Source organism: Lithobates pipiens, unplaced genomic scaffold (assembly GCF_037356315.1).
Source record: "Lithobates pipiens isolate NorthernLeopardFrog02 unplaced genomic scaffold, aLitPip1_a1.2 Scaffold_30, whole genome shotgun sequence".
In the NCBI taxonomy this organism is placed as follows: Eukaryota; Metazoa; Chordata; class Amphibia; order Anura; family Ranidae; genus Lithobates; species Lithobates pipiens.
In genome coordinates this window covers 63,189,951-63,214,127 of record NW_027507791.1, presented here as the reverse complement: position 1 = coordinate 63,214,127, position 24,177 = coordinate 63,189,951, and the positions used below count along the sequence as shown (strand labels likewise).

The 24,177-nt window shown below is 42.3% G+C and overlaps 1 protein-coding gene across 4 annotated transcripts in view; it reads left to right on the top strand.

The window, feature by feature from the left end:
• The window catches only part of SYNE2 (spectrin repeat containing nuclear envelope protein 2), a 529,925-nt gene that overhangs the window by 317,157 nt on the left and 188,591 nt on the right, over nucleotides 1–24,177 (top strand). For all 4 annotated transcript variants that reach the window (XM_077464352.1, XM_077464354.1, XM_077464353.1 and 1 more), the window contains 3 exons: nucleotides 2,731–2,913; nucleotides 5,826–5,897; nucleotides 9,540–9,647. In XM_077464352.1, the coding sequence (XP_077320478.1) occupies nucleotides 2,731–2,913; nucleotides 5,826–5,897; nucleotides 9,540–9,647 (363 nt within the window). The remainder of the gene's footprint in view (nucleotides 1–2,730; nucleotides 2,914–5,825; nucleotides 5,898–9,539; nucleotides 9,648–24,177) is intronic.

The window sequence follows — 24,177 nt, the reverse complement described above, 5'->3', positions numbered from 1 at the left end:
ACCGAACTACTGTACATCTGCATAGCAAGAGCTCAGTTAGGCAGTGGAAGCAGGAGGTGCCTTCCTGAGTCCTGAGGTCTCCACTTCCCCCCACAGGGCAGTACCAGGCAGTACAGTACCCGGTGCGAGTTTAGGTACTGTATTGCAGTTTTTGTGCAGGCTGTGTGTGTATTTGTATGTGTGGATGTATGTATGCCATTTTGTTGCCTACTCACCCCGTTTTACCCATTTAAATGCAACATCACTTTGCCGCAACCACATGCAGTGCAGCCCCGTTCACTTGAGGGCATACCTCCAGCCATAGCATGTGCCAATGCAGCTAAAAGGGGATGGTAAAAATGCAGCTCAACCACGTATTTTACGGTTTCTCAACCTCACATGTGAACAAGTCCTTGGTTCACATCTACGTGACCGTGTGTAGGGTGGCCCATTCATTTCATTCATTATAGCCGCAGAAACAAAGTCCCCGAGCCTTTATAAAGATCGCACTGCACTGAAAACGCACAGTGTCAGCAAATGCGTGGGGGTACTAATAGGAAATATTTATGCATTTTGTGTGCATCCAACAGCGATCACCGCAGGTTATCGCTGGCTATGCACTGCAGCGAGCCACCAATAGCTGTAGCCGCTGGCGACCTGCCATATAGTGAATGGGACCAGTATGAATGTAGCCTAACACTACCCTCTACCCATTTGATAATGTTGCTGTCCAAAGGTGTCTCTGTTGGTCCACCAGGATCACCAGTTGAAAATAAGAGAAAAAGCTTGAAAAAGAAAACAAATGCAGTCACTACATTTAAAGTGATTGTAAAGTCTCTGTGTTTTTTAGTTGAAAATAACAAACATGTTATACTTACTTTCTCTGTGTAGTGGATTTGCACAGAGCAGCCCCGATCCTCCTCTTCTTGGGTCCCTTTTCTGTGCTCCTGACCCCTCCCTCCTGTTGAGTGCCCCCACAGCAAGCAGCTTGCTATGGGAGTACCTGAGCCAAGCCACAGCTCCCTGTGTTCATTCAGACACTGTGCCGTGGCCCAGCCCCACCCCTTTCTCTTCCCATTGGCTGACTGACTTTGACAGCAGCAGGAGCCAATAGCGCTGTGCTGCTGTTTCAGCCAATGAGGAGGGGGACTGCTGCACACAGAAGGCTTTTTATCTTAAGAGGGTTGTAAAACCTCCTGTAATGCCGCCCAGAGCCCTCCTTTTACTTGAACCCAGACTTTTCAGTGACAGGGATGAGCACACCAGCTCAAGCCAGTGTCTCGGGTCCAGATTGGATTGATTGATAGCAGTGCAGCCAATGGCTTTGGCTGCTGTTAATCAAATCCAATGACGTGGGAGCCGGGGGGTGGGCCAAGTCCAGTTTGTGTCAATAGATGCAGCAGCAGGACATGGGAGCACGCCATCGCGAGTGCCCCAAGGGAGAGCGGCTCTCCAACGGGGCACTCGAGAAGAGGGAGGAAACAGGAGCACCACTGAGGGACCCCAGAAGAGGATCATAGGGGCCACTCTGTGCAAAATCAACTGCACAGAGAAGGTAAAATATGACATGTTTGTTTTGTGTGTTTGTTTTTTTGTTTGTTTTTGCTTTACAGCTCCAAGACATTGCTTCTGCGTGAGGGGACGTGACCTGCGTCTGACGTCAGCCGGGGAGATCACGTGACCTCCCACAGAAGCAATGTCTCGGAGCTGTAGAGGCTGGCATAGTGTGGTATGCCAGCCTCTAATAGAGGGCTGGCAGTGACTATTTATTTTTATTAGTGGGTGGGGGGTAGGGGGGCGGAAAGCAGAGACAGAGACACAGCGACACAGCTGAGGGCAGGAAGGAGGGGGTGAGGGGAGCAGAGCAGGACAGCGTATCACGGAGGGATGTACTTTGACCATGGTGATCTGGGCTGAGCAGCCCTGGTTATCGTGGTCAGTAAAGAGGGGATCCAGGAAGTGGCAGATTCAGGGAGGTTCTTTTACAGTTGGGGGGGGGGGGGGGGGGCAGATTACACAGCACAAGTACTGTGCTGTGAAATCTGCTTTAAGGGACCAAAACCTGAATTTATTTTTATTTTTTTGTGTTAACAAACACTTTTTTAATTTTTTTTTTTTTTCATTTTGGATAGAGCATGGGAGTGTTATAACCCCTATCAGAGTTTTTTTTTTTTTTCACCATCAGCGTCCCATTGCAGAGATTTTACTTCAATGTTCCATAGCCAAACAGGAAGTGAGAAGAGATCCCTGCAAATGAAGGGAATTCCTTGGGGGGGACCCCCCCCCCCCACGGCTATTACTTTTCTGGGGACAACCCAAAAAATTTTTTTATTATTTTACTTTCAATGATGAGAGTAAACAGGAGAGAGGGGAAATCTACTTACCAGGGGCACAGACAGCAATAAAAATGGTCAGGTGTTCTAATCCCTCTGCACTTTATCCAAAAAAAAAAAAAAAAAATTTGGCCTTTAGTTCTACTTTATTGAATTGGTTGGTTGATGAGCATGTCTATAGATGTAATGTGTTTGACAAAGACAAAACCCTTTCTTCTAATAATATGATCTTAAAGCTTATTTAGTAAACCGTGTAAATAGCAGCAATGATGATCAGTAACTGATATCAAACGGTATGGTTTTAAGCTTTTTAACCTCAAAGAAAGATAATTTTTGATTGGTGGCGATGGGATTCTGACCCTTCTATGTTTTTTGAATAGTAAACCATTTTACATTTATTTCTCTGCTTTACCTTTAGGATAGAACTGAAGAATTGAGGAAACTAATGGATGGATTAAACCAGAAGAAAGAAGGGGTTTTACTTTCTCAGAGAAGCTCCGTTATTGACCAACTGGTGCGTTTACAGCAGGAACCAGAAGACCAGGATCTGGCAGCTCTTTTGTCCCCAGTAACTGATGGAGTAGACCATTTAAGCGATGAGGTAATATAAATCTTAATTTCTAAGTTGAAAACCACTAAATGTAAACTAGGCTGCTACAAGAGAACCCCGAACTGCTAAACCAGTGTTGAGAGTAACCCTTATGCTATTTCTAAAATGATAACTAGGATTCCTAAACTCTTTGCTCAGACCTTCTTGTCCAGTCCAACATCGTCTGAGGAATGGAGTTCTTGGAACCTCCATTGTGTTGATTGTTTTTTAGTGGTCTACTGTGACAAAAAAAAACTTTTGTTGGCATGTCAACGATATCTTGGCACTGTTTTTCGACAGACTCAGAGACGTTGCACCAAGTGTAAGTCATGGCCCTTCGTTCACTTAACCCCCCTGACGGTATTCCCGAGTCTGGCTCGGGGTGGAATTTTCATACCAAAAGCGGTATCCCCGAGCCAGACTCGGGACTACATCGCTGGATCCAGGAGGAGGTTTACTTACCTTCTCCCTCGGATCCAGCGTTGTCTCCCCGCTGTACGAGCGAGCCGTGTCTCGCTCGATTCATCACATCGCCGATCTCCGTGCCCTGCGAGCGTTGCGACGCACGGGGACGGAGATCGGCGCCAAATTCAAAAAGTGGAACAAACAGTAAACATACAGTATAATGTGATCTTACAGATTACATTGTTGTATGTAAATATTTCACATCCCCTTTGTCCCTAGTGGTCTGTCCAGTGTCCTGCATGCAGTTTTATATAATAAAAACTGTTCTTTATGCCTGGAAACTGGAGATTGTCCATAGCAACCAAAACTATCCCTTTACATCAAAAATGATTTTAGACCAGCTAGAAAACAGCGATAATAAATTGGAATCACTCGCAGAATTGAGCGATAGCGATTTGTGGGGAGATCCGTCATCAAATACTGAAAAGTAATGACAGTGACAATTCTGCAACTGAGCAAATTTCAGTGTTTTTGATTTGATTACATTATTGAATAATTTTTATTATTGTTATATTATTATTTGGTACAATTTATTTATAATTATTTATTATATTATAATTTATGATTTCATTTTTCAAACTTTATTATACCCGGGATGTCTGCTAGACTCTGGTTTGGACAGATTTAAGAGAGTTATTCCTAAGAATTGCAGGACTACAATATAAAACGCCACATTTTCATGCAAAATAATGGTACCGCTTTTAGCACCTAAAATCCGAAATAATCGTACCGCCAGGGAGGTTAATTGCTGGCTTATACAGAACTGGTACACTAAATTCGAATATTTCCCCTATACTGAGGTTCAGCTCTCCATCACTTCCCCCTCTCTTCCCCCTCTTTAAAAAGGGACCCAGGAAATCAGTAAAATTTGCAAGCCCTCCATTTTAATTCCAGCCTTTGCATCTGTCGAGAACCATATGTCAAAATGCACAAAATGTCTCTTGGGCTCTAGGAAGATCCAATATGAGCTTTTTTTTTAAAACTTTGACAGGCCTAATCAAGTTGTCATCCAGTTAACTGGTGGGCTCAGGGCAAGTGTCAAGTTTATATTTTTCAAAAAGTAATGAGAGCAGTTTCTATGGATTTTTTTTTTTTACTTACCGTATATACTCGAGTATAAGCCGAGATTTTCAGCCTCTTTTTTGAGGCTGAAAGTGCCCCCCTCGGCTTATACTCGAGTCATCGCTGTCTGCCCGCTCGATCAGCGTGTCGAGCAGACAGACAGCGGCCATTCTATAGTTCAAAAGCCGCGCCTCCGGCTCCGCCTTCGCCTGTGATAGGCGGAACACTGAATTTCCCAGCAGCCTGTGTTCCGCCTATCACGGACATCGTATCATCCTCGTACTACGGACGAGGATGATACGATGTACGTGATAGGCGGAACACAGGCTGCTGGGAAATTCAGTGTTCCGCCTATCACAGGCGAAGGCGGCGGCGCAGCTTTTGAATTTTACAATGGCCGCCGAGGCGCCGACGAACGAAGAGGGCACGGGACGGAGGCAAGGCAAGGCACGGCACGGCACGGGACGGGACGGGACGGGACGGAACGGAGGCAAGGCACGGCGGCGAGGCACGGAGGCAAGGAGGCTCGGCACGGGACGGAGGCTCGGGACAAAGGCTCGGGACACAGGTAGGCTGGACACACACACACACACACACACACACACACACACACACACACACACACACACACACACACACACACACACACACACGGATGGATACACACACACACAGGGATGGATGGATGGATGGAGACACACACACACAGGGATGGATGGATGGATGGATGGATGGAGACACACACCCACAGGGATGGATGGATGGATGGACACACACACACACAGGGATGGATGGATGGATGGACACACACACACACAGGGATGGATGGATGGATGGAGACACACACACACAGGGATGGATGGATGGATGGATGGAGACACACACACACAGGGATGGATGGATGGATGGACACACACACACACAGGGATGGATGGACGGACACACAGGGATGGACGGACACACAGGGATGGACGGACACACACACAGGGATGGACAGGCATGTCTTACCCTCGGCTTATACACGAGTCAATAAGTTTGCCAGTTTTTTTGGGGGTAAATTGGGGGCCTCGGCTTATATTCGGGTCGGCCTATACTCGAGTATATACGGTAACTGGTGTACCCAGTTCAGAGAATTTCACTAGGTGGCGTTATCCTTGAAGAGGATAAATCTCCATTGAATGCGAACATTTTATACAGATTCTTTAGAATTTAAAAAGAAGAAAGGGGTAGCTTTTTAAAGCAACCTGTCAAATGCCACCTTTTATCAGATTAGAGCTGTCAGAAATAAGATGATTTGTGGGTGGTTGCTATACACACAATACTTTTTAGCTTGCTCTTTTGGAAACCACATGTATGTTTGACAACATTATATACTGTATGTCTCTGTTTTCATTTAGATGCACTGGAATGATCCCTGCATTTTGCCATCACTAGCTGAGGAGGTGGAGGAATCTTCACTAACTACCGAGGTAAAAAATATATTGTAGCTAGAAGCAGATTTTGGTTAGTAGTATCCGTTATCTCTTGGGACAGCTGCCACACTGGAGGTTATGGGTTGGTGATTTATATGAAGGTATTTGATTGGAACGTCTCAACGTATCCATTTTATGGAAGCCACAAGTAAGATGTAGGGCTTAAACTTGTATTAATACAATCTCATATGGGCTTTGATTGTTAATGTACTCAAGAAGTTATCAATCTTATTATCCCTGCAGCTTACATTTAAATAGTGCCTGGTGATCATTCCATAAAGATCCTTGTTCAGTCACTTCCTGTTATGGGGTGACCTCTTTTTCCCAAGCCTGGCACTGGATTATCTTCTGTCATACCTCCCAACTGGTAGAAACTACAAGTTGCCATATTGACACACATTATTTAAATATGCTCCCCTGTTTTCACTATCAAAAGCCGGTACAGAACAATGATTTGTAGAAGACACTGGGGTGTCTGTATATGGAAATAGCTGAAAGAGGTTGGGGAGATTAGCAGCATTGAGATGTCCTAGAGGGTAAAAAAGAAAAAGGAATTTTATAGAAAGACAACGGGGAAAAAGAAAGTAGGATACACACTGCTCCATGGCCAAAATGCCAAATGTACCTGGGTGCCTGGTCCGCAGCTGCAATCGATAGGAATGGAAAACAGAAGTGGCAGCTCTCCAACATACAAAAAATGGCTTCTTTATTGATGAAATCATGTAGATAAAATCACCAGACACACACAGCTCCAGGACAGTAAGATTTACTTCTTTTATCTACATGATTTCATCAATAAAGAAGCCAGGTTGTGTATGTTGGAGTGCTGCCTCTTCTTCTGTTTTCCAGTACTACGTGGCAATAAAAACCCCTATAAAACTTGACGTATGTTTATGAAATACAGCATGTTAACAAACAAAACCTTTTCCGGTTCATTTTTATGTCTACTATAAAGCAAACAATATTTTTAAGCCATTATGAAAGAATGCAAATCTACACAGATTTACAAAGTTGTGATCCATAGAAGGGGGAAGATGGGCTAGCCCCTAATCTGCTTAAGGCAGGGTTCTAGCTAGCTCCCCTTCCCTTGCAATATTTCTTCTATAGATATTAATGTGTATTGTACAATACAGACTGTTTTGTGTGAAAAACCAATTACCCTAGATGCCAGTACACGACACTATAATTGTCCACACATTAAAACATTTAAAAACCGAAAGAATGGTCAGACTGCTAGCAGAGAGTTCTACCATGTTACAAGAAAGAGCTAAATGTTATCAGAGAGTGTTTATTTATATCATACTAGAGAAAGCTGCCATGATACTATAGAGTACGGTCATGATAATGCAATGAAAGCTGCAGGTTCATAGTGTTCTATACTGTACTGCAAAGGAACTCTGTTTTGAGAACTTAATTTTAACCAAAACCCTACCATATTGTCAACTTATCTGTCTCACTGGTAACAATTTGGGGTTGTCTGGTGCAGTAGTTTTATTCTTTGCTTTCAGCAAATCATGCAGGAAATGTTCTGAAAAGTATACCCATTGGTCTTTGTATGGCCTGCAGCTTTCCTGGTTAGTCTTGATGTGCCATCAATCGCATAGCACAACCAGAGGGAAGATGAAACTTCTCGCAGTGGCTGGAAAGCAACATATGCTATTCCCTGGAGTAGTTTCAGAATGGGAAATTCAATGTCACCAACCCTGCCCCATACCGGGCCATGTCATGGACTTTAGCACCACTTAAGGTAAAATGTTTACCATGTGCCCAGGATGTGTTGCATTGATGAGATCACATAATATTCCCTCACTTTTTATCTGCCATTTTAAGATGCTTATGCATTTGAGGACTCTTGGCCTGCCCCTGCATCTTACTTATCCCCGTATGTTGCACTGAAGTCCATGTGGATGTATCTCTATACCTATTGCAGCTATTGGTTGCAGATCCCAAAATGTGTTGCTCTGAAACCTATTCAGCCAATTCAGCCCAAAATTGAGGTAAAGTCAATCTATTGCCAGAACCTTTATTTAGTGGATAAATCAGGGATTGGGTAAAACCTGTGATCTGCAAATAGTTTTTTTTTTTTTTTTTCTTTTCTTATGGGAAATTTCCACCAGCTTCCTGTCCCTAACATTAAATTTAGAGGAAATTTCTCCAAAGTAGGATAGTTGTAACTGGAACAGGCACCCCATTGTGGTATTCCCCTTTTCCATTTGTTCTGGTGTGAACTCTAAAGCATAATCAGAAATTCTGCCAGCAAAAGTAGGATGTGAGCTTTTGATCAGAAATTCCAACCGTGTGTATGCTCCATCGGATTTTTGTTGGCAGAATTCCAGCCAGCAAAAGATTAAGAGCTCTCTTTTTTTCGGTCGGAAAAGGTTCCGATTGGAAATTCCGATCGTTTGTATAAATTCTGACGCGCAAAATTCCTACACTTGCTCGGAAACAATTTGACGCATGCTCGGAAGCATTGAACTTCATTTTCTCGGCTCATCATAGTGTTGTACGTCACTGCGTTCTTGACAGTCGAAAGTAAAGAGAACTTTTGTGTGACCATGTGTATGCAAGCCAAGCTTGAGCAGAATTCCATCTGAAAAAACATCCAAGTTTTTTCCAATGGAAAATCTGCTCGTGTTCACGGGGAACTCTAAGTGATTGCTTAGCTTGCTTATAAGCCTTTTCTCCAAGCAGGAGAAAAGCCGCTTTAAAAATGCACCTAAATCCACCTATTTAGGCACATCAAGCATATGAGCGTTTATGGATTACATTGGTCAGAATATTCATTTCAGTCTGGTCATTGGGATGAATGAACATTCAAGCGCTAAACATACCTAGAGTTTAGGTGCATCAAGTGTTTTTTCTGCTCAAAAGCTCCCCTCTGGAATGTCTTGGTGCCAGGTGTTTTTTTTTTTGCATGTAAACTCTTCTACTATGCCTGTAAATACATATGTATGCAATGCATGGCCACATTATGAGATTTACTGAACCTGGAGGGTGTCAAATCTGGTGCAGCTTTGCATAGAAACCAGTCAGCTTCCAGGTTTTATTGTCAAAGAGTAATTGAACAAGCTGACGTTAGAAGTTGATTGGCTACCATGCAGAGCTGCACCAGATTTTGAGTGCTCCAGTTTTAGTAAATCTACCCCATAGGCTAACAGAGATGCATTTACAGGCAAAAAAAAAACGCCCCCAAAAAATCAAAAACTTTGAATGCTTGTAAAAGCATCATTTTATAAAGCATTTTGTATCAATTTTTGTCCTAATGACAATGACACCAGGGTATATAAAAAAGTGGGTTTTTCTAAAATCTTTCTCATTCCATCCAAAAGAAAAAAAAAAAAGTTTGGCTATAGGTTCTCTTTTATTTATGACATTTTATCATAAGAGAATCTAGAGTATCTACAAGGACTTGAATGACTAGAGTGACATAGTTCAAGCTATTTGCTGTAACAGATCATTAGTAGGAGCAGGCCATGGTGGATTGTCGTTCTAACAGTTGGGATGGTATGTGGACAAACTTGTTTCTTGCATGTTTAGATGATTGTCGTCTTCACACCTGATTTTACAATGGTACTTTCAGTCTGCAGGGGGGTTCATAAAGCCTTCATTAATTCAACTCATGTAAAAAAAACTTTTCAGGCAGAGGACAAAGTGACAGTCAGTGAAGCAGTTGACCTCAACGAGAAGGCTAAAGAAGATGCAAGCAATTACTTTATTTCTCCTGTTACATTGGATCAAATGACCCAGGTAAAATGATTCCTTTTTTTGCTAACCAATTCCCCTACAGGGACAAGTGACTGCACGAATGCAACATCAGCGAGGGACATAAACTTCTTTTAAATTTGTGTGTATTTTGTTTTATGGGTTGTAATAATTGCACATACCATGATTCTACTCCAGTTTTTTTGCTGGTGGCATTGGCAACAAACATCACAATAATGGATCTTTTTATAAATGCTTTCAAACAATATTCACACAGCTTTCATCCAAAATTCATACATCTCTTGAATTGGATTCCATCTGAAAAATGTGTGAATTCTGGGTGAAAGTTGTGTGAAAGAATTTATAAATTGACTCCTTGGTATGATATCACCAGTGCCTCTAGCTGAGTAGATTCATAAATGCTGCTCTTTTTTAAAAGCAACCCGCTGGGTAAAAACATGCCCCATCAATCTTAGCCCTTTTCAAGAGTTGCAGCTAAAGCAACACTTTAAGAAGTATCTGGTGCCTGTGTCCTCTACTGAATGCTTTAGGCTGGCCATACCTTATACAATTCTCTTGTACAATATTCCTTTAGATTTACCAAAACCATATAATATGAGGTCAAACCTAAACACTTTCAATAATAATGAAATCAGACAGGCCCTTCCACTACATAGTTGAAGCTAAAGAAAATTGTATAATGTATGGTCAGGCTTAGTTCCTTGTGCTGACCCCTCCTGTATCTTATAGTGATGTAGGGGCAAACGGAAGGAACTGCAGTGTGCAGCAGAGGACCAGACATCTGACACACTCAGAAGTCTCAAACATTGGGTGTTGCTTTGCAAGAGAGCAGAGATTGGAGGAATGGGCGGCAGGATAGGTGAATGTAAATTCCCTTCTATTACAAGTGGTGCTCTTTTACATGTTTGAACTAAGCAAGAGACTGTTTTTAAAAGCCTATAAACATCTTTATGTAATGCCTAAATGTGAAAGTCCTTTGTGCTACCAAGTGAAGAAGTGATAAATGAAACCGTGACAATAGCTAAAACTGGCTGCAAAATCTGAAGTGTTCACAATACACAAATACTCAAAACAAAGAAAGAGAGGATGATCTTGCACTGTAATAAATTGTCACAAACAATGTATATGTGCAATAGTGGTGCACTGAATAAAATCCCCGGCTGTTCACAAAAGTACTGGCCCCACCTTTAGCCAGGCTAAGGGCACAACAGTCTTAGCGTATCTAGACGATCCATTGTCAATAGACCAGTCAGTTGCTTGCTTGGAGCAAAGTGTACTCATTACAACCAGTTACCTGGAAAATCTGGGTTGGATTCTCAACCTAGAGAAGTCTTCCTTAAAACCGCTAAGAAAGTTGGATCATAGACACAGCCCAAAAAAGGATGTTCTTGCCTCCAGAAAAGATCAGCTCCATACGAGAGCTGGTGTGGATGGTCAGGTCAAAAAGAGGTCCCTCAATTCGCCTTTGCATGAGGTTGTTAGGTAAGAATCCTTCAGACCAATTATCTGTAAGGCTGGGTTCACACCACTGCGGGTGGGAGACCCGGATGTGATTCGCACCGCACTGCAGTGCAAATCACATCCGATCTCTGTAGCGATGCGAGTTCAGCCATACAGATAGTATGGCTGAATTCGCATCGCACCCGCCCCAAACTCGCAGGGGGAGCCTTTTTTTGGTCCGCAGCAGAATCGGATCGCATGGGTGTTCACACCATGCGATCCGATTCCTGTCCGAGTTTGCAGATCGCACTGCGATATGCGGACTGATCTGGAGGTGTCATTAAGATTTCATTGACACTCCCAGCAGTCCGCATAGGGCAGTGTGAACTGCCGGCGGGAGGCATGCGACGCGGGAAAACGCCGCGGATTCGCGGCGTTCCCGCATCGCTACGGTGTGAACCTAGCCTCAAGTAGTAATGACAAATGCCAGCCTTTTCAGGTTGGGGAGCAGTACTAGAGAAAATGACTGTCTAGGGACAGTGTTCAAGATCCAATATAACCCTGCCCATCAACATCCTAGAGATTCAGATAGGGTGTCTGGCTTTGAAAACCTAGACCTCCAGGTTAAAGAATTGTCCTGTCAGGATCCAATCCAACAATGCCATGGCTGTGACCTATATCAATCACCAAGGGGGCACCAAGAGTCTCTCAGCTCAGAGAGAGGTGAACCATATTCTAACTTGAGCAGAAAAGAATGTCCCATGCCTATCGGCAGTTTTCATCCTGGGAGCAGAGAATTGGCAGGTGGAATGCATAAGTCACCAGCAGTTATTGTCAGGGGGATGGTCTCTTCACCCCAACCTTTTTTGGGCTGTTTGCCAAAGATGGGTGACTCCGGATGTAGATCTTCTAGCGTCCATATTCAACATGAAGTTAGTTAACTTTGTGTCCAGGACAAGGGATCCATGCGGAACAGATGCGTTGGTGACCCCATGGGATCAGTTCTCACTGATCTATGCATTCCCCGCTATTCAGTTGCTGGCAAGACTTTGCAGAATCAAGCTGGAAAGAAAGCTGGTAATTCTGGTAGCACCAGCAAGGCCCAGAAGGTCATGGTACGCAGAAATTGTAAAGATGGCAGTGGAAGGTCCATGGCCCTTCCCACTACAGCCAGACCTGCTCTCACAGGGGCTGATATTCCATCCTATTTTACGAATGCTAAATTTAATGGCCTGGCTATTGAAACCCAAATTATGAATAAATGTGGACTTTCCAGGTCAGTTATCTCAACTTTGATTAATGCAAGGAAGCCAGCTTCCAGAACTATATATTATAGAGTTTGGAAGTCTTATGTTTCCTGGTGTGAATCCAGGGGTTTGCACCCTCTGAGATACAGTGCCTTGCGAAAGTATTTGGTCCCCTTGAACTTTTCAACCTTTTGCCACATTTCAGGCTTCAAACATAAAGATATAAAATTTTAAATTTTTTGTGAAGAATCACCAACAAGTGGGACACAATTGTGAAGTGGAACGAAATCTATTGGATATTTTAAACTTTTTTAGCAAATAAAAAACTGAAAAGTGGTGCGTGCAAAATTATTCGGCCCCTTTACTTTCAGTGCAGCAAACTCACTCCAGAAGTTCAGCGAGGATCTCTGAATGATCCAATGTTGTCCTAAATGACTGATGGTGATAAATAGAATCCACCTGTGTGTAATCAAGTCTCTGTATAAATGCACCTGCTCTGTGATAGTCTCAGGGTTCTGTTGAAAGCGCAGAGAGCATCATGAAGACCAAGGAACACACCAGGCAGGTCCGTAATACTGTTGTGGAGAAGTTTAAAGCTGGATTTGGATACAAAAAGATTTCCCAAGCTTTAAACATCCCAAGGAGCACTGTGCAAGCGATCATTTTGAAATGTAAGGAGTATCAGACCACTGCAAATCTACCAAGACCTGGCCGTCCCTCTAAACTTTCAGCTCAGACAGGGAGAAGACTGATCAGAGATGCAGCCAAGAGGCCCATGATCACTCTGGATGAACTGCAGAGAACTACAGCTGAGGTAGGAGAGTCTGTCCATAGGACAACAATCAGTCGTACACTGCACAAATCTGGCCTTTATGGAAGAGTGGCAAGAAGAAAGCCATTTCTCAAAGATATCCATAAAAAGTCTCGTCTAAAGTTTGCCAGAAGCCACCTGGGAGACACACCAAACATGTGGAAGAAGGTGCTCTGGTCAGATGAAACCAAAATCGAACATTTTGCCCACAATGCAAAACGATATGTTTACCGTAAAAGCAACACAGCTCATCACCCTCAACACACCATCCCCACTGTCAAACATGGTGGTGGCAGCATCATGGTTTGGGCCTGCTTTTCTTCAGCAGGGACAGGGAAGATGGTTAAAATTGAGGGGAAGATGGATGCAGCCAAATACAGGACCATTCTGGATGAAAACCTGTTGGAGTCTGCAAAAGACCTGAAACTGGGACGGAGATTTATCTTCCAACAAGACAATGATCCCAAACATACAGCAAAATCTACAAAGGAATGGTTCACAAATAAACGTATCCAGGTGTTAGAATGGCCAAGTCAATGTCCAGACCTGAATCCAATCGAGAATCTGTGGAAAGAGCTGAAAACTGCTGTTCACAAACGCTCTCCATCCAACCTCACTGAGCTCGAGCTGTTTTGCAAGGAAGAATGGGCAAGAATTTCAGTCTCTCGATGTGCAAAACTGATAGAGACATACCCCAAGCGACTTGCAGCTGTAATCGCAGCAAAAGGTGGCTCTACAAAGTATTAACGCAAGGGGGCCGAATAATTTTGCACGCCCCACTTTTCATTTTTTTATTAGTTAAAAAAGTTTCAAAAATCCAATAGATTTTGTTCCACTTCACAATTGTGTCCCACTTGTTGGTGATTCTTCAAAAAAAAAAAAAATTTTATATCTTTATGTTTGAAGCCTGAAATGTGGCAAAAGGTTGAAAAGTTCAAGGGGGCCGAATACTTTCGCAAGGCACTGTATATCATAGGCAAAATTCTTGCCTTTCTACAATTAGGTGTAGAGATGAAGTTCGGCCTGAGTACTATTAAGGGCCAAGTCTCAGCCTTATCAATTTTATTTTAAAGACCGCTTGCTACGCATTCTTTAGTCCAGGGTTTTATGCAAGGGGTGATGCGGATTAATCTACCTGTTAAAACACCCTTGAGCCATTGGGACATGAATTTAGTTTTGTCAGTGTTACAAAAACAGCCATTTGAACCGATACAGCATATTCCCTTAGTCCTTCTGACAAGGAAGCTGGTATTTCTGATTGCTATATCCTCAACAAGGAGGGTTTCAGAATTGGCTGTTCTTTCTTGTAAAGAGCCATATTTGATTATTCATGAGAACAGAGTGGTGTTACGCCCTCGTCCAGTCTTCTTGCTAAAAGTAGTCTCAGGTTTTCACCTGAACCAAGATATTGTCCTGCCATAGTTTTTTCGAAAACCATGTTCCAGGAATGAGATGTCACTACATTGTCTTGATTTAGTGAGAGTGAAAATCTATATAAAGGCAACTGCTCAGATTTGTAAGACTGATGTCTTATTTATTCTGCCAGAAGGTCCTAAGAAAGGACAGGCAGCGTCAAAATCCACTGTCGCTAAGTGGAGTTGGCAAGTTATTATTCAAACTTTTCAGGTCAAGGTGCACTCTTCCAGAGCAATTAGTGCTTCTTGGGCAGTGCGTCACCAGACCTCCATGGCTCAGATCTGCAAGGCTGCAACTTGGTCTTCAGTGCATACATTCACCAAATTTTATCAAGTGGATGTAAGGAGGAATGAGGATATCACCTTCGGGCACAGTGTGCTGCAGGCAGCAGTATAAGTCCTCAGGTCTGGGGGTGCCCTACGGGTTGTCTCCCTGCCCTCAAGTAGCATTGCTATGGGACGTCCCATTAAGTAATTACTTAAGGCTCTGTGTCCCATGATGTACGATAAAGAAAATAGGATTTTTTATAACAGCTTACCTGTAGAATCCTTTTCTTGGAGTACATCATGGGACGCAGTGGTCCCTTCCCTCTTTTTATGGGGTTTAAGTATATTGCTTGGCTACAAAAGCTGAGGTACTCCTGGAAGGAGGAGGGGCTGTTATAAAAATCCTATTTTTTTCATCAGCGGTATATAGCAGTCTTGTAACTTCTATTAGTGTCTGTTTAAAGCTTGTATGAGGAATTTTCTTTCTCGTCTGATTGTCCTATGAGGCTGCAGGACCCCTGACCCTCTGTCTGGACAGTGTTGGCCCTGTGCTGATCTCACGCCCCTTTTCAAAGAAAAAAAAACCTCTCTAACAATGGACACCAAGCTGAACATGTGCAGAGTGACTCCCATGGCTCTATACTATCAGCAGATGGATTGGGAACTGTGGAAGAAGGGGAGGATCAGAGAAAACAGGATCAAATGACCCTTTTACAAAATGCAGAGGGCTAGGGGACATGGTACAGGAGGTGGTCAGAGACTGGGGACATGGTACAGGAGGTGGTCAGAGACTGGGGACATGGTACAGGAGGTGGTCAGAGACTGGGGACATGGTACAGGAGGTGGTCAGAGACTGGGGACATGGTACAGGAGGTGGTCAGAGACTGGGGACATGGTACAGGAGGTGGTCAGAGACTGGGGACATGGTACAGGAGGTGGTCAGAGACTGGGGACATGGTACAGGAGGTGGTCAGAGACTGGGGACATGGTACAGGAGGTGGTCAGAGACTGGGGACATGGTACAGGAGGTGGTCAGAGACTGGGGACATGGTACAGGAGGTGGTCAGAGACTGGGGACATGGTACAGGAGGTGGTCAGAGACTGGGGACATGGTACAGGAGGTGGTCAGAGACTGGGGACATGGTACAGGAGGTGGTCAGAGACTGGGGACATGGTACAGGAGGTGGTCAGAGACTGGGGACATGGTACAGGAGGTGGTCAGAGACTGGGGACATGGTACAGGAGGTGGTCAGAGACTGGGGACATGGTACAGGAGGTGGTCAGAGACTGGGGACATGGTACAGGAGGTGGTCAGAGACTGGGGACATGGTACAGGAGGTGGTCAGAGACTGGGGACATGGTACAGGAGGTGGTCAGAGACTGGGGACATGCTACAGGAGATGGTCAGAGACTGCAGGCATGCTACAGGAGATGGCCAGAGACTGCAGGCATGCTACAGGAGATGGCCAGAGACTGCAGGCATGCTACAGGCGATGGCCAGAGACTGCAGGCATGCTACAGGCGATGGACAGAGACTGCAGGCATGCTACAGGAGATGGCCAGAGACTGCAGGAATGCTACAGGAGCTGGTCAGAGACTGCAGGCATGCTACAGGAGATCAATGCAGCCTCACTGTGCCCAGCAGCCTACCAGTGCCTCACCAGTGCATATAAACATACACATATAAAAATGCGCGCACACACACATATATAAACATGCACACATATCACACACACATTATATAATAAATATATATATATATATATATATATATATATATATATACAAACATGCACACATATAACACACACAACACACACATACAACACACAGGCATACAAACATATATATATATATATATATATATATATATATATATATATATATATATATATATATATATATATATAGACAGTCTTTTTAAAATTGGCAGCTGCAGCTCTGTACATTAATCTCCATGCTGGGTACTGCACTCTAGGGGGAAGCAGAGAGCACAGCACACACTGCTAGACGCCTCTCCTTTGGTTTCACTTTCACAGTAAACATCGTGCCCAGCTCCTGCATAGCCAATTTACACATCGGCTGAGGAGACATATGCAGCCACCGCTGTGGAGAGGGGGACTTTAGAGCGAGACCCCACAGGCTGACTGCAGCATGGGTGAGGAGGCAGGGGAGGAGGAGAGCTAAAGACAGAATGACACCCTCGTAATGGGCGGCACCGGGCCCCGCACCTATTTTCGGCACCAGTATCGGTGGAAATTCTCTTTCGGCTTTTTGCCGAAAGGGCCATTTTCGGCCGATATGTTTCGGCGGCCGAAATTTCGGTGCATCCCTAATAACAAGCAATGCATACTGCATATGCAGACTGATTTTACTGTTGTGGGTTTAGTAAAATTTTAAATATTGAAAGCGTTTTCTAATGTCTGTTCAAAAAATACCTGTTAATCCTGCCAGAAGACTTTTCAGTTAATAACTTCCATTGTTTTGTGGAATACAGAGCACTTACCTCTTATGTTATGTTTTTTTTTGGTAAAGGAGTGCTGAACCGGTGATTTGTTGTAATGTTCTATGAAGTTCTGGAGGCTGCTTACCAAAAATGTTGTGGTGTCCTGCTAGCTTCTCGAATAAGATGACATTAAAAATTTAAAAAAATAGGGGCACCACACTAGTTTGTACAGTCCATTAAAGATTGCATTACTCAACAAAAGTCAACACATTTTGGGCACTCAATACTTCCACTTTATCAGAGCTTGCGGAGCAAAAACCATAGGGTGAGGGATAATGCCCTGGCCTGTATGTTGGAACCCAAGTAGGCACGTAGAGATCATGCAGGTGCTTGGACAAAGATATGTTATAGTGAAGAGGAGATCGGGAGGTTTCTGAAGTTCTATCCTAGACTGGCAACACTGCTCCTCCACAGAATGAGTGTGGTCACCCTAGGGTAGAAAGTATATAACCGGCAGGATCATCAAGTAAAAGTAAAGGAAAACATCCTGAAAGGGAAGCCTAAAAATGCAGCTACCATACTCAAGGACTTGTATGCTGCAACATACTACATTTTTGTTTTTGCGTTTTATTCTATTTAGGAACATGTGCAGAGCAATTAGAGGTGTACAAATTAAAGGTAACCTGTTCAAACTCACATATTGCATGCTTTAAGTAACCTAAGAAAAGTTGAAGCCATAAACGGCAAGGAAACTAGGCATTTCAGGAGCGGGTCAGCAGTAACCGCCTACAGCTCTATCAACACGGGTTCCCCTAAATTTGTTCACCTGCTTGGCAGGAGAAGAGTTAACAAAATTACTCACTTCAAGGTAGGTACATTTAGTTCCCAATTTGATGTAAACAGAAGAGTTTACCAAATACATAGGAGCTAAAAGCCGTTGCATGCTTTGTTCCCACTGAGCGCCAAACATTGACAACAAAGACATCTTGACATGGGTAACAGAATTTTTCTTTCTCTCCCTGTGGAGGTGGATGTGCTAACAAGATCATTTGAGAATGGTGATAAGGATACTTCATCTCGGTTTCTGCTAAAAAATAGATGAACCGAGGGATGACAAAGTGTGATCGCATACAGGCAACTCTTAAAAATCTTTCTGTGCAAAAAAAAAAATCCTCATCAGTTTAGCAAGATCATTTTGACCTGTATCTGTACTGTACAATTTAATGCCTTCTTATTGCGTTAATAGGGAACGCTATTTCACAAAACACTTTTTTTTTCTACCATGAGATGCTAATTTTCCTCTTCAGTTTTATTTTTTATTTTTTTTACTTGTTTTTTTATTTTTTATTTTTTTTTTGTTCCAGTAATATCAGGGAATCTTTTTTATTTTGAGTTTTGCCACAATACATTATTATTTTTTTTGTTCCTCAAAATGTCAACATGGAGGTTTATTTAAAGGCCAAGTTCACCTCTCTAATAAAATGCACTATGCAGTAATGGGACCCCAGTACCTTTAAAAACAGGGTGTAGCTTTTATATTTGGCGTTTAATTTAAATGCCATACCTTTTAGATCCATTGTGGCTTACTCACAGTCTAACTAAATTTAGGAGTGATCCATGCCACCCTGCCTGTGATCTGGGGCACCCTGTAGATTGGGTGCACTCCCAGCATCCCTGGAATCAGCACTTTTCAAGTTTTGTGCATGCGCGCTCTTCCTTCCTTGTCACAGTAGCGCTCAGCATCTGCAGAAATGGGAAGCCGTGAACATACAAAGGTCCTGAAGGAGTGAGAAAGCTTGTTCCATTAAAGTGGAGCTTGTGCCCAATGTATGGGGTGTCCCAAATCACAGGCAGGGTGGTAGAGTAAAACCTTGGTTTTAGAGTAACTTGGTTTGAGAACGTTTTGCAAGACGAGCAACATTTTTAATATATTTTGACTTGATATACAAGCGATGTCTTTATATACAAGTAGCATCATGTCACAATTGAGTATAAAAAAGAGAGGCGCCTCTAAGTGTAGCAATATGGTCAAATTTAATGAAGGTACAACATTTAGCAACATATTGCTACGCTTTGAGGCGCCTCTTTTCTCTTTTATACTCTATAGCTGCTGCTGGATTTTGCATCCCCTTGTGGAGGCTGCCATTTGTGGATGGACCTTTTATGGTTACACAACGTGGTCACATTGCTATCTTTTTTTTTTTATATGGACTGTAAACTAAAGGACTTATGAATAAATGGTTGTGGATCAAATAATTTGAGTTTCCATTATTTCTTATGGGGAGATTTGCTTTGCTTTGATATTCGAGTGCTTTGGATTACATATAAGGATTGAACAAGTCAAAAAATTGGTGGATTTTGTGGGCACATAATGAGAGGGAGAATCAATAAAAAAAGGTATCAATTTTATTACAGCCTAATTAAACAACATATAAACAACACATTGTATAGACAGTTACCAGTCACCCAACAATGCAGTTACAGAGGTCTGTATCTAAGGTACACAAATTGATTTGATAATAAATTTCTGATCCAGTAATGCCTCCAAAAACTTGCTTGTCTACGTGTTTCACTGAGATATATGTTTCCTCAGGACAGATACTGGGTATGTGCTGGTGAACTTGTGGCTTAGGCTATGTGAAAACTTCACAAAACTAACAGACAACTGGAAAGATGAAATTTCGAGTTTCATATATATGTGTGTGGTAATGAAATACCCACATATTCTGTGGTCTATGGTAGGTACCACTGATATATAACAATCATATAGAAATATTAGAATATAGATTGCACATAGAGGTAAGTGGTCACAGATTCCTACTATAAATGTTTTCAACACAATATCAGTAGTACCAAGAAATGGCCCATAGATACAAAGCCAATGTGAATACACAATCCCCTCAAGTATAAAAACCAATGGCATGTCAGAATATGTAACGAATGCACTTATCCCACAGGGGGAGACCTTTTGTTAGGGCTCAAACCAGTGTTGCCGCATAAGCAGGGGAAAATGTGCCCCCTTCGAAACTGCAACAGTGTTTGTGTCTTTCCTCTTCACATAGAGACGAAAGCCGCACACACTGGTACAGTGTATTTACATATTCAGACATGCCATCTGCCTCTATACTTGAGGGGATTGTGTATTCACCCATTTAATACATTGGCTTTGTACCTATGGGCTATTTCTTGCTACTATTGATAATGTGTTGAAAACATTTATAGTGGGAATCTGTGACCACTTACCTCTATGTGCTATCTATATTCTAATAGTTCTACACAATTGTTATACATCAGTGGTACCTACCATAGACCACATGATATGTAGGTATTTCATTACTACACACATACATATCAAACTCAAAATTTTGTCTTTCTAGTTATCTGTTAGTTTTGTAAGGTTTTCCCATACCCTAAGTCACACGTTCATCAGTGGCTACCCAGTATCTGTCCTGAGGAAGCTAATATCTTAGTGAAACACGTTGAGCAAGTTTTTAGAGGCATTACTACATCAGAAATTCTTCTCTGACTTTGATGCATTATTAAATCAATTTTTGTACCTTAGATCCAGCCCTCTGTAACTGCATTATTGGCTTACTGTGTCTATATAGGGTATAGTTTATATGTTTTTTAATTATGCTGTAATAAAATGTATACCTTTTTTTATTGATTATCTGCCCACAAAGTCCACCAATTTTTGGACTTGTTCAATCCTTATATATATTTTGGATGTTGGGATGGTAAGGGTCTTCCCTTCTCCTGCTTTGGATTACAAGCATGTTTCTGGAACGAATTATGCTCACAATCCAAGGCTTTTCTATACTCCTTTTTCAGCAAGGCCGGTAGGTAATGATATACTGATGATGGATGGGACTAAAAGTATATCATTTTAATTGAACCCCATTTTTTAAAGCTACGCTTTTAAAAGTATTAGGGCCCTGTGACTGCATAGTGCATTTTATTATTGTACTTATGATGGAATGTTAAGCTTGCTACACATTTTGTAACATGCTTTCTGGTGAGTGTTCATTTCATGAGGTGGTGGCTGGTGCTTCTTTACACTGGCAAGAGTCTGACAACAATATGAGTTGTCACTGGAGGAATTAAAATACATATGTTTTTTGGACTATACAGGACTTTTTTGCACTTTATCAGCACTTTTATACTTTAGGATTGGCGTATTTGTATTTAATTGGATTATTGCATTTTTTATATAGATAAGTGACTAATTACTATATTCTGGTTGTGTGGTGCTGCAGGTAATTATCTTTATAGTGAATTTTATTACAAAGAAGAAGTTAGCCTTTAAATAAACACACTTTGACATTGTGAGGAACAGAAAAGATATAGTAATTAATTGCAGCAAAATTCAAGAGCACCAAAGATTCCCTGATATTACTGAAAAAAAAAAACCTGAAGAAGAAAATTAGCATCTCATGTTAGAAAAAAAGTGTTTTGTGAAATGGCTTTTCCTATTAATGCAATAAGGTGTTAAACTGTACAGTACAGATGCATGTCAAAATGTTCTTGAAAACTTTATAAGGATTTTTTTTTGCGCAGAAACATATTTAAGTGTTGCCTGTAGGCGACCATGTTTTACGATCCCTCGGCTCATCTATTTTTCAGCAAAAAACTAGATGAACTTAGCCTTTAGAGAGAACCTAAAATGTGGAGTCTGTGTCCCAAAAAGCAAGCAGAGGATAAAGGAATAGTCACCAGTATTGCATTCAGCTCCCCATTACTGATTAATGTTTTATTCTGCACTGTGTCTCTGGGTGGAGGTAGCCATCTTGGCTGAGGAGCATGGTGTTACTATCTCAGAGCTGCCCCCTGATCTCATGACTGATGAAGATATTTTCATACAGTAGAGGTTCATAAATCTTTGAACCACATAAAAAGCAGCAGCACGGAGGTCCTTGCACTGCACCTTCTCAGGTACAGCTTCCTCCGCAGCAAGGAAATCAGTGAGCATCTCAGTAATGATATCACCAAATCTGGAGAGACTAGCGGAGAGACTAGCAGACAGACAGCAGTGCTTTAGATGATCTCACCCCGCAGACCTAATCGTATTAGGATCAAGTTACATGATTGCTTGAGTGCAGGAACTGGACTGGTATATTTTAGCAGGAATTTTAGACAAATGTAAATCTTTCAGGATATTGCTTGTGCACATTTCTAGTTCTTCCCTGCAGCAAGGCAAATCTTTACTTTTTGAGTTCAGGCTTACTTTAATGAGGCAGTAAAGAAAAGTGTAATGTATAAAGTACTAGATAGCAAGAATATATTGTACATGCAGCAAATAATAATTTCCCGTTGTTCTTTGCCTTAGTCATGAACCTTGGTTGTTTTTAATAGGGGTAGATTCGGCATGATTGCTATCAGGTTTATTATTAATGGCTATTGTCACGGCCAACATAATCTCTACAGACATTTCCAGTCCCCATAGACACTGTCATTTCTCTGTAGCAGGACAGGGTCCTAGGTTGGAGCATTAGGAATTGCAAAACAACAACTAAGCTTGTCTGTGTGTGTGCTGTTGTAATTGAATCAAACAAGTTTTGTAGAGTTTTTTTTTTTTCCCTTTTTAACACGTCATAGTAGAAATATAAAGGCTGTCATGTTTGCTGCTGGAAAGCTATTTTTGAACCTCCCATAACCAACAATTGTTTAACATGTTACTACAGCCTCAAGGTTGTAATGGGACAGCAGTCAGCAGAATTTAAACAATAAAAGGAGAACACCACAAAATGTGGCTGTGGCCTTTATTAATGGCTTTAACAATAAATATAAAAAAAAAATGTAAACAGCTGGCATCATCTCAGCCACTATGGCTCAAGGTGGAATACTTAAAAATGGGGTAAAATACCCATAACATCAAAATTCTTCAACCAGAAGTCATTAAGCTAATAGAAAACTTGAAGAGGCCTAGTCATTAAAAACCTAGGCTCATAAACTGCCCCCCTTAACAAGGTGACACTGCCCCTAATAATTAGCCGCAATGGATACGGAGGGAGGGAACACCACAGCTTGTGCTTACTGGGGCCACTGAACTTAGGGGCTCGGAAACCCCCTTTTTTAGTTCAAAGTCTCGATCACCTGACTTATCCAGGGAAGTGGATCACCTGACCTATCCAGGTAAATGTGACCACTAAAGCACCTTCCCACTCTTTTCCAAAAGTGCCTGTATAGGTGACCCAGGGAAAGGTGACCAATAGAACACCTTCCCGTATTTTTTGAGTTAAGGGGGTACTTGAAACTCCGCTGCTGCAGTCCCATGAGGGAAGAGGGGATTAGAACCCCCCCTTCCCTATATTCCAACAAAGTAGTTGAAAGCAACCCTGTGTAGAGCAAAGCAGCAGATGTGCAATAATGTGCATCTAAACCCAAGAATATGTATCTTGTATATTACAGCTCAGCAGGCCTTGTATGTGGGGATTGCACTAGTTTTCTTTTCTTAAGTTATTTTTGCTTTAATTTGGTCATCCTTAAAGACTAAGTTCACCTTTGTTCATCTTTTTTTTTCTGAATTACAGCTCCCACCAGTAGTGTATTTAGGTTGTGTGCTGCCCTAGGCCTGACTAAACTTGTGCACCCCCTAATTTAAATATGACCCACCCCTCCCTGTCCAGGCCACACCCCTTGCTGTTCAAGACCCGCTCTGAAATGTTCGAGTGGGGACACTAGGGCTGAGGGCCTGGGGGGGGGGGGGCAATGGATTCCCTTAATTTGCATAGATTTCCTCTCACTTATTTTTTGGCTACAGGGCAGGAAGTGAAGGGAAATCTCTGCAATGGGACAGGGATGGTAAAAAATAAACTGACAGGGATTATAACCCTCCCTTACTCTATCCAAAATGGAAATAAAAATGTTGCCTATAGTTCTACTTTAAGCACACATTTCTGATAATTTTATGGACTAAGAAGATCTAACC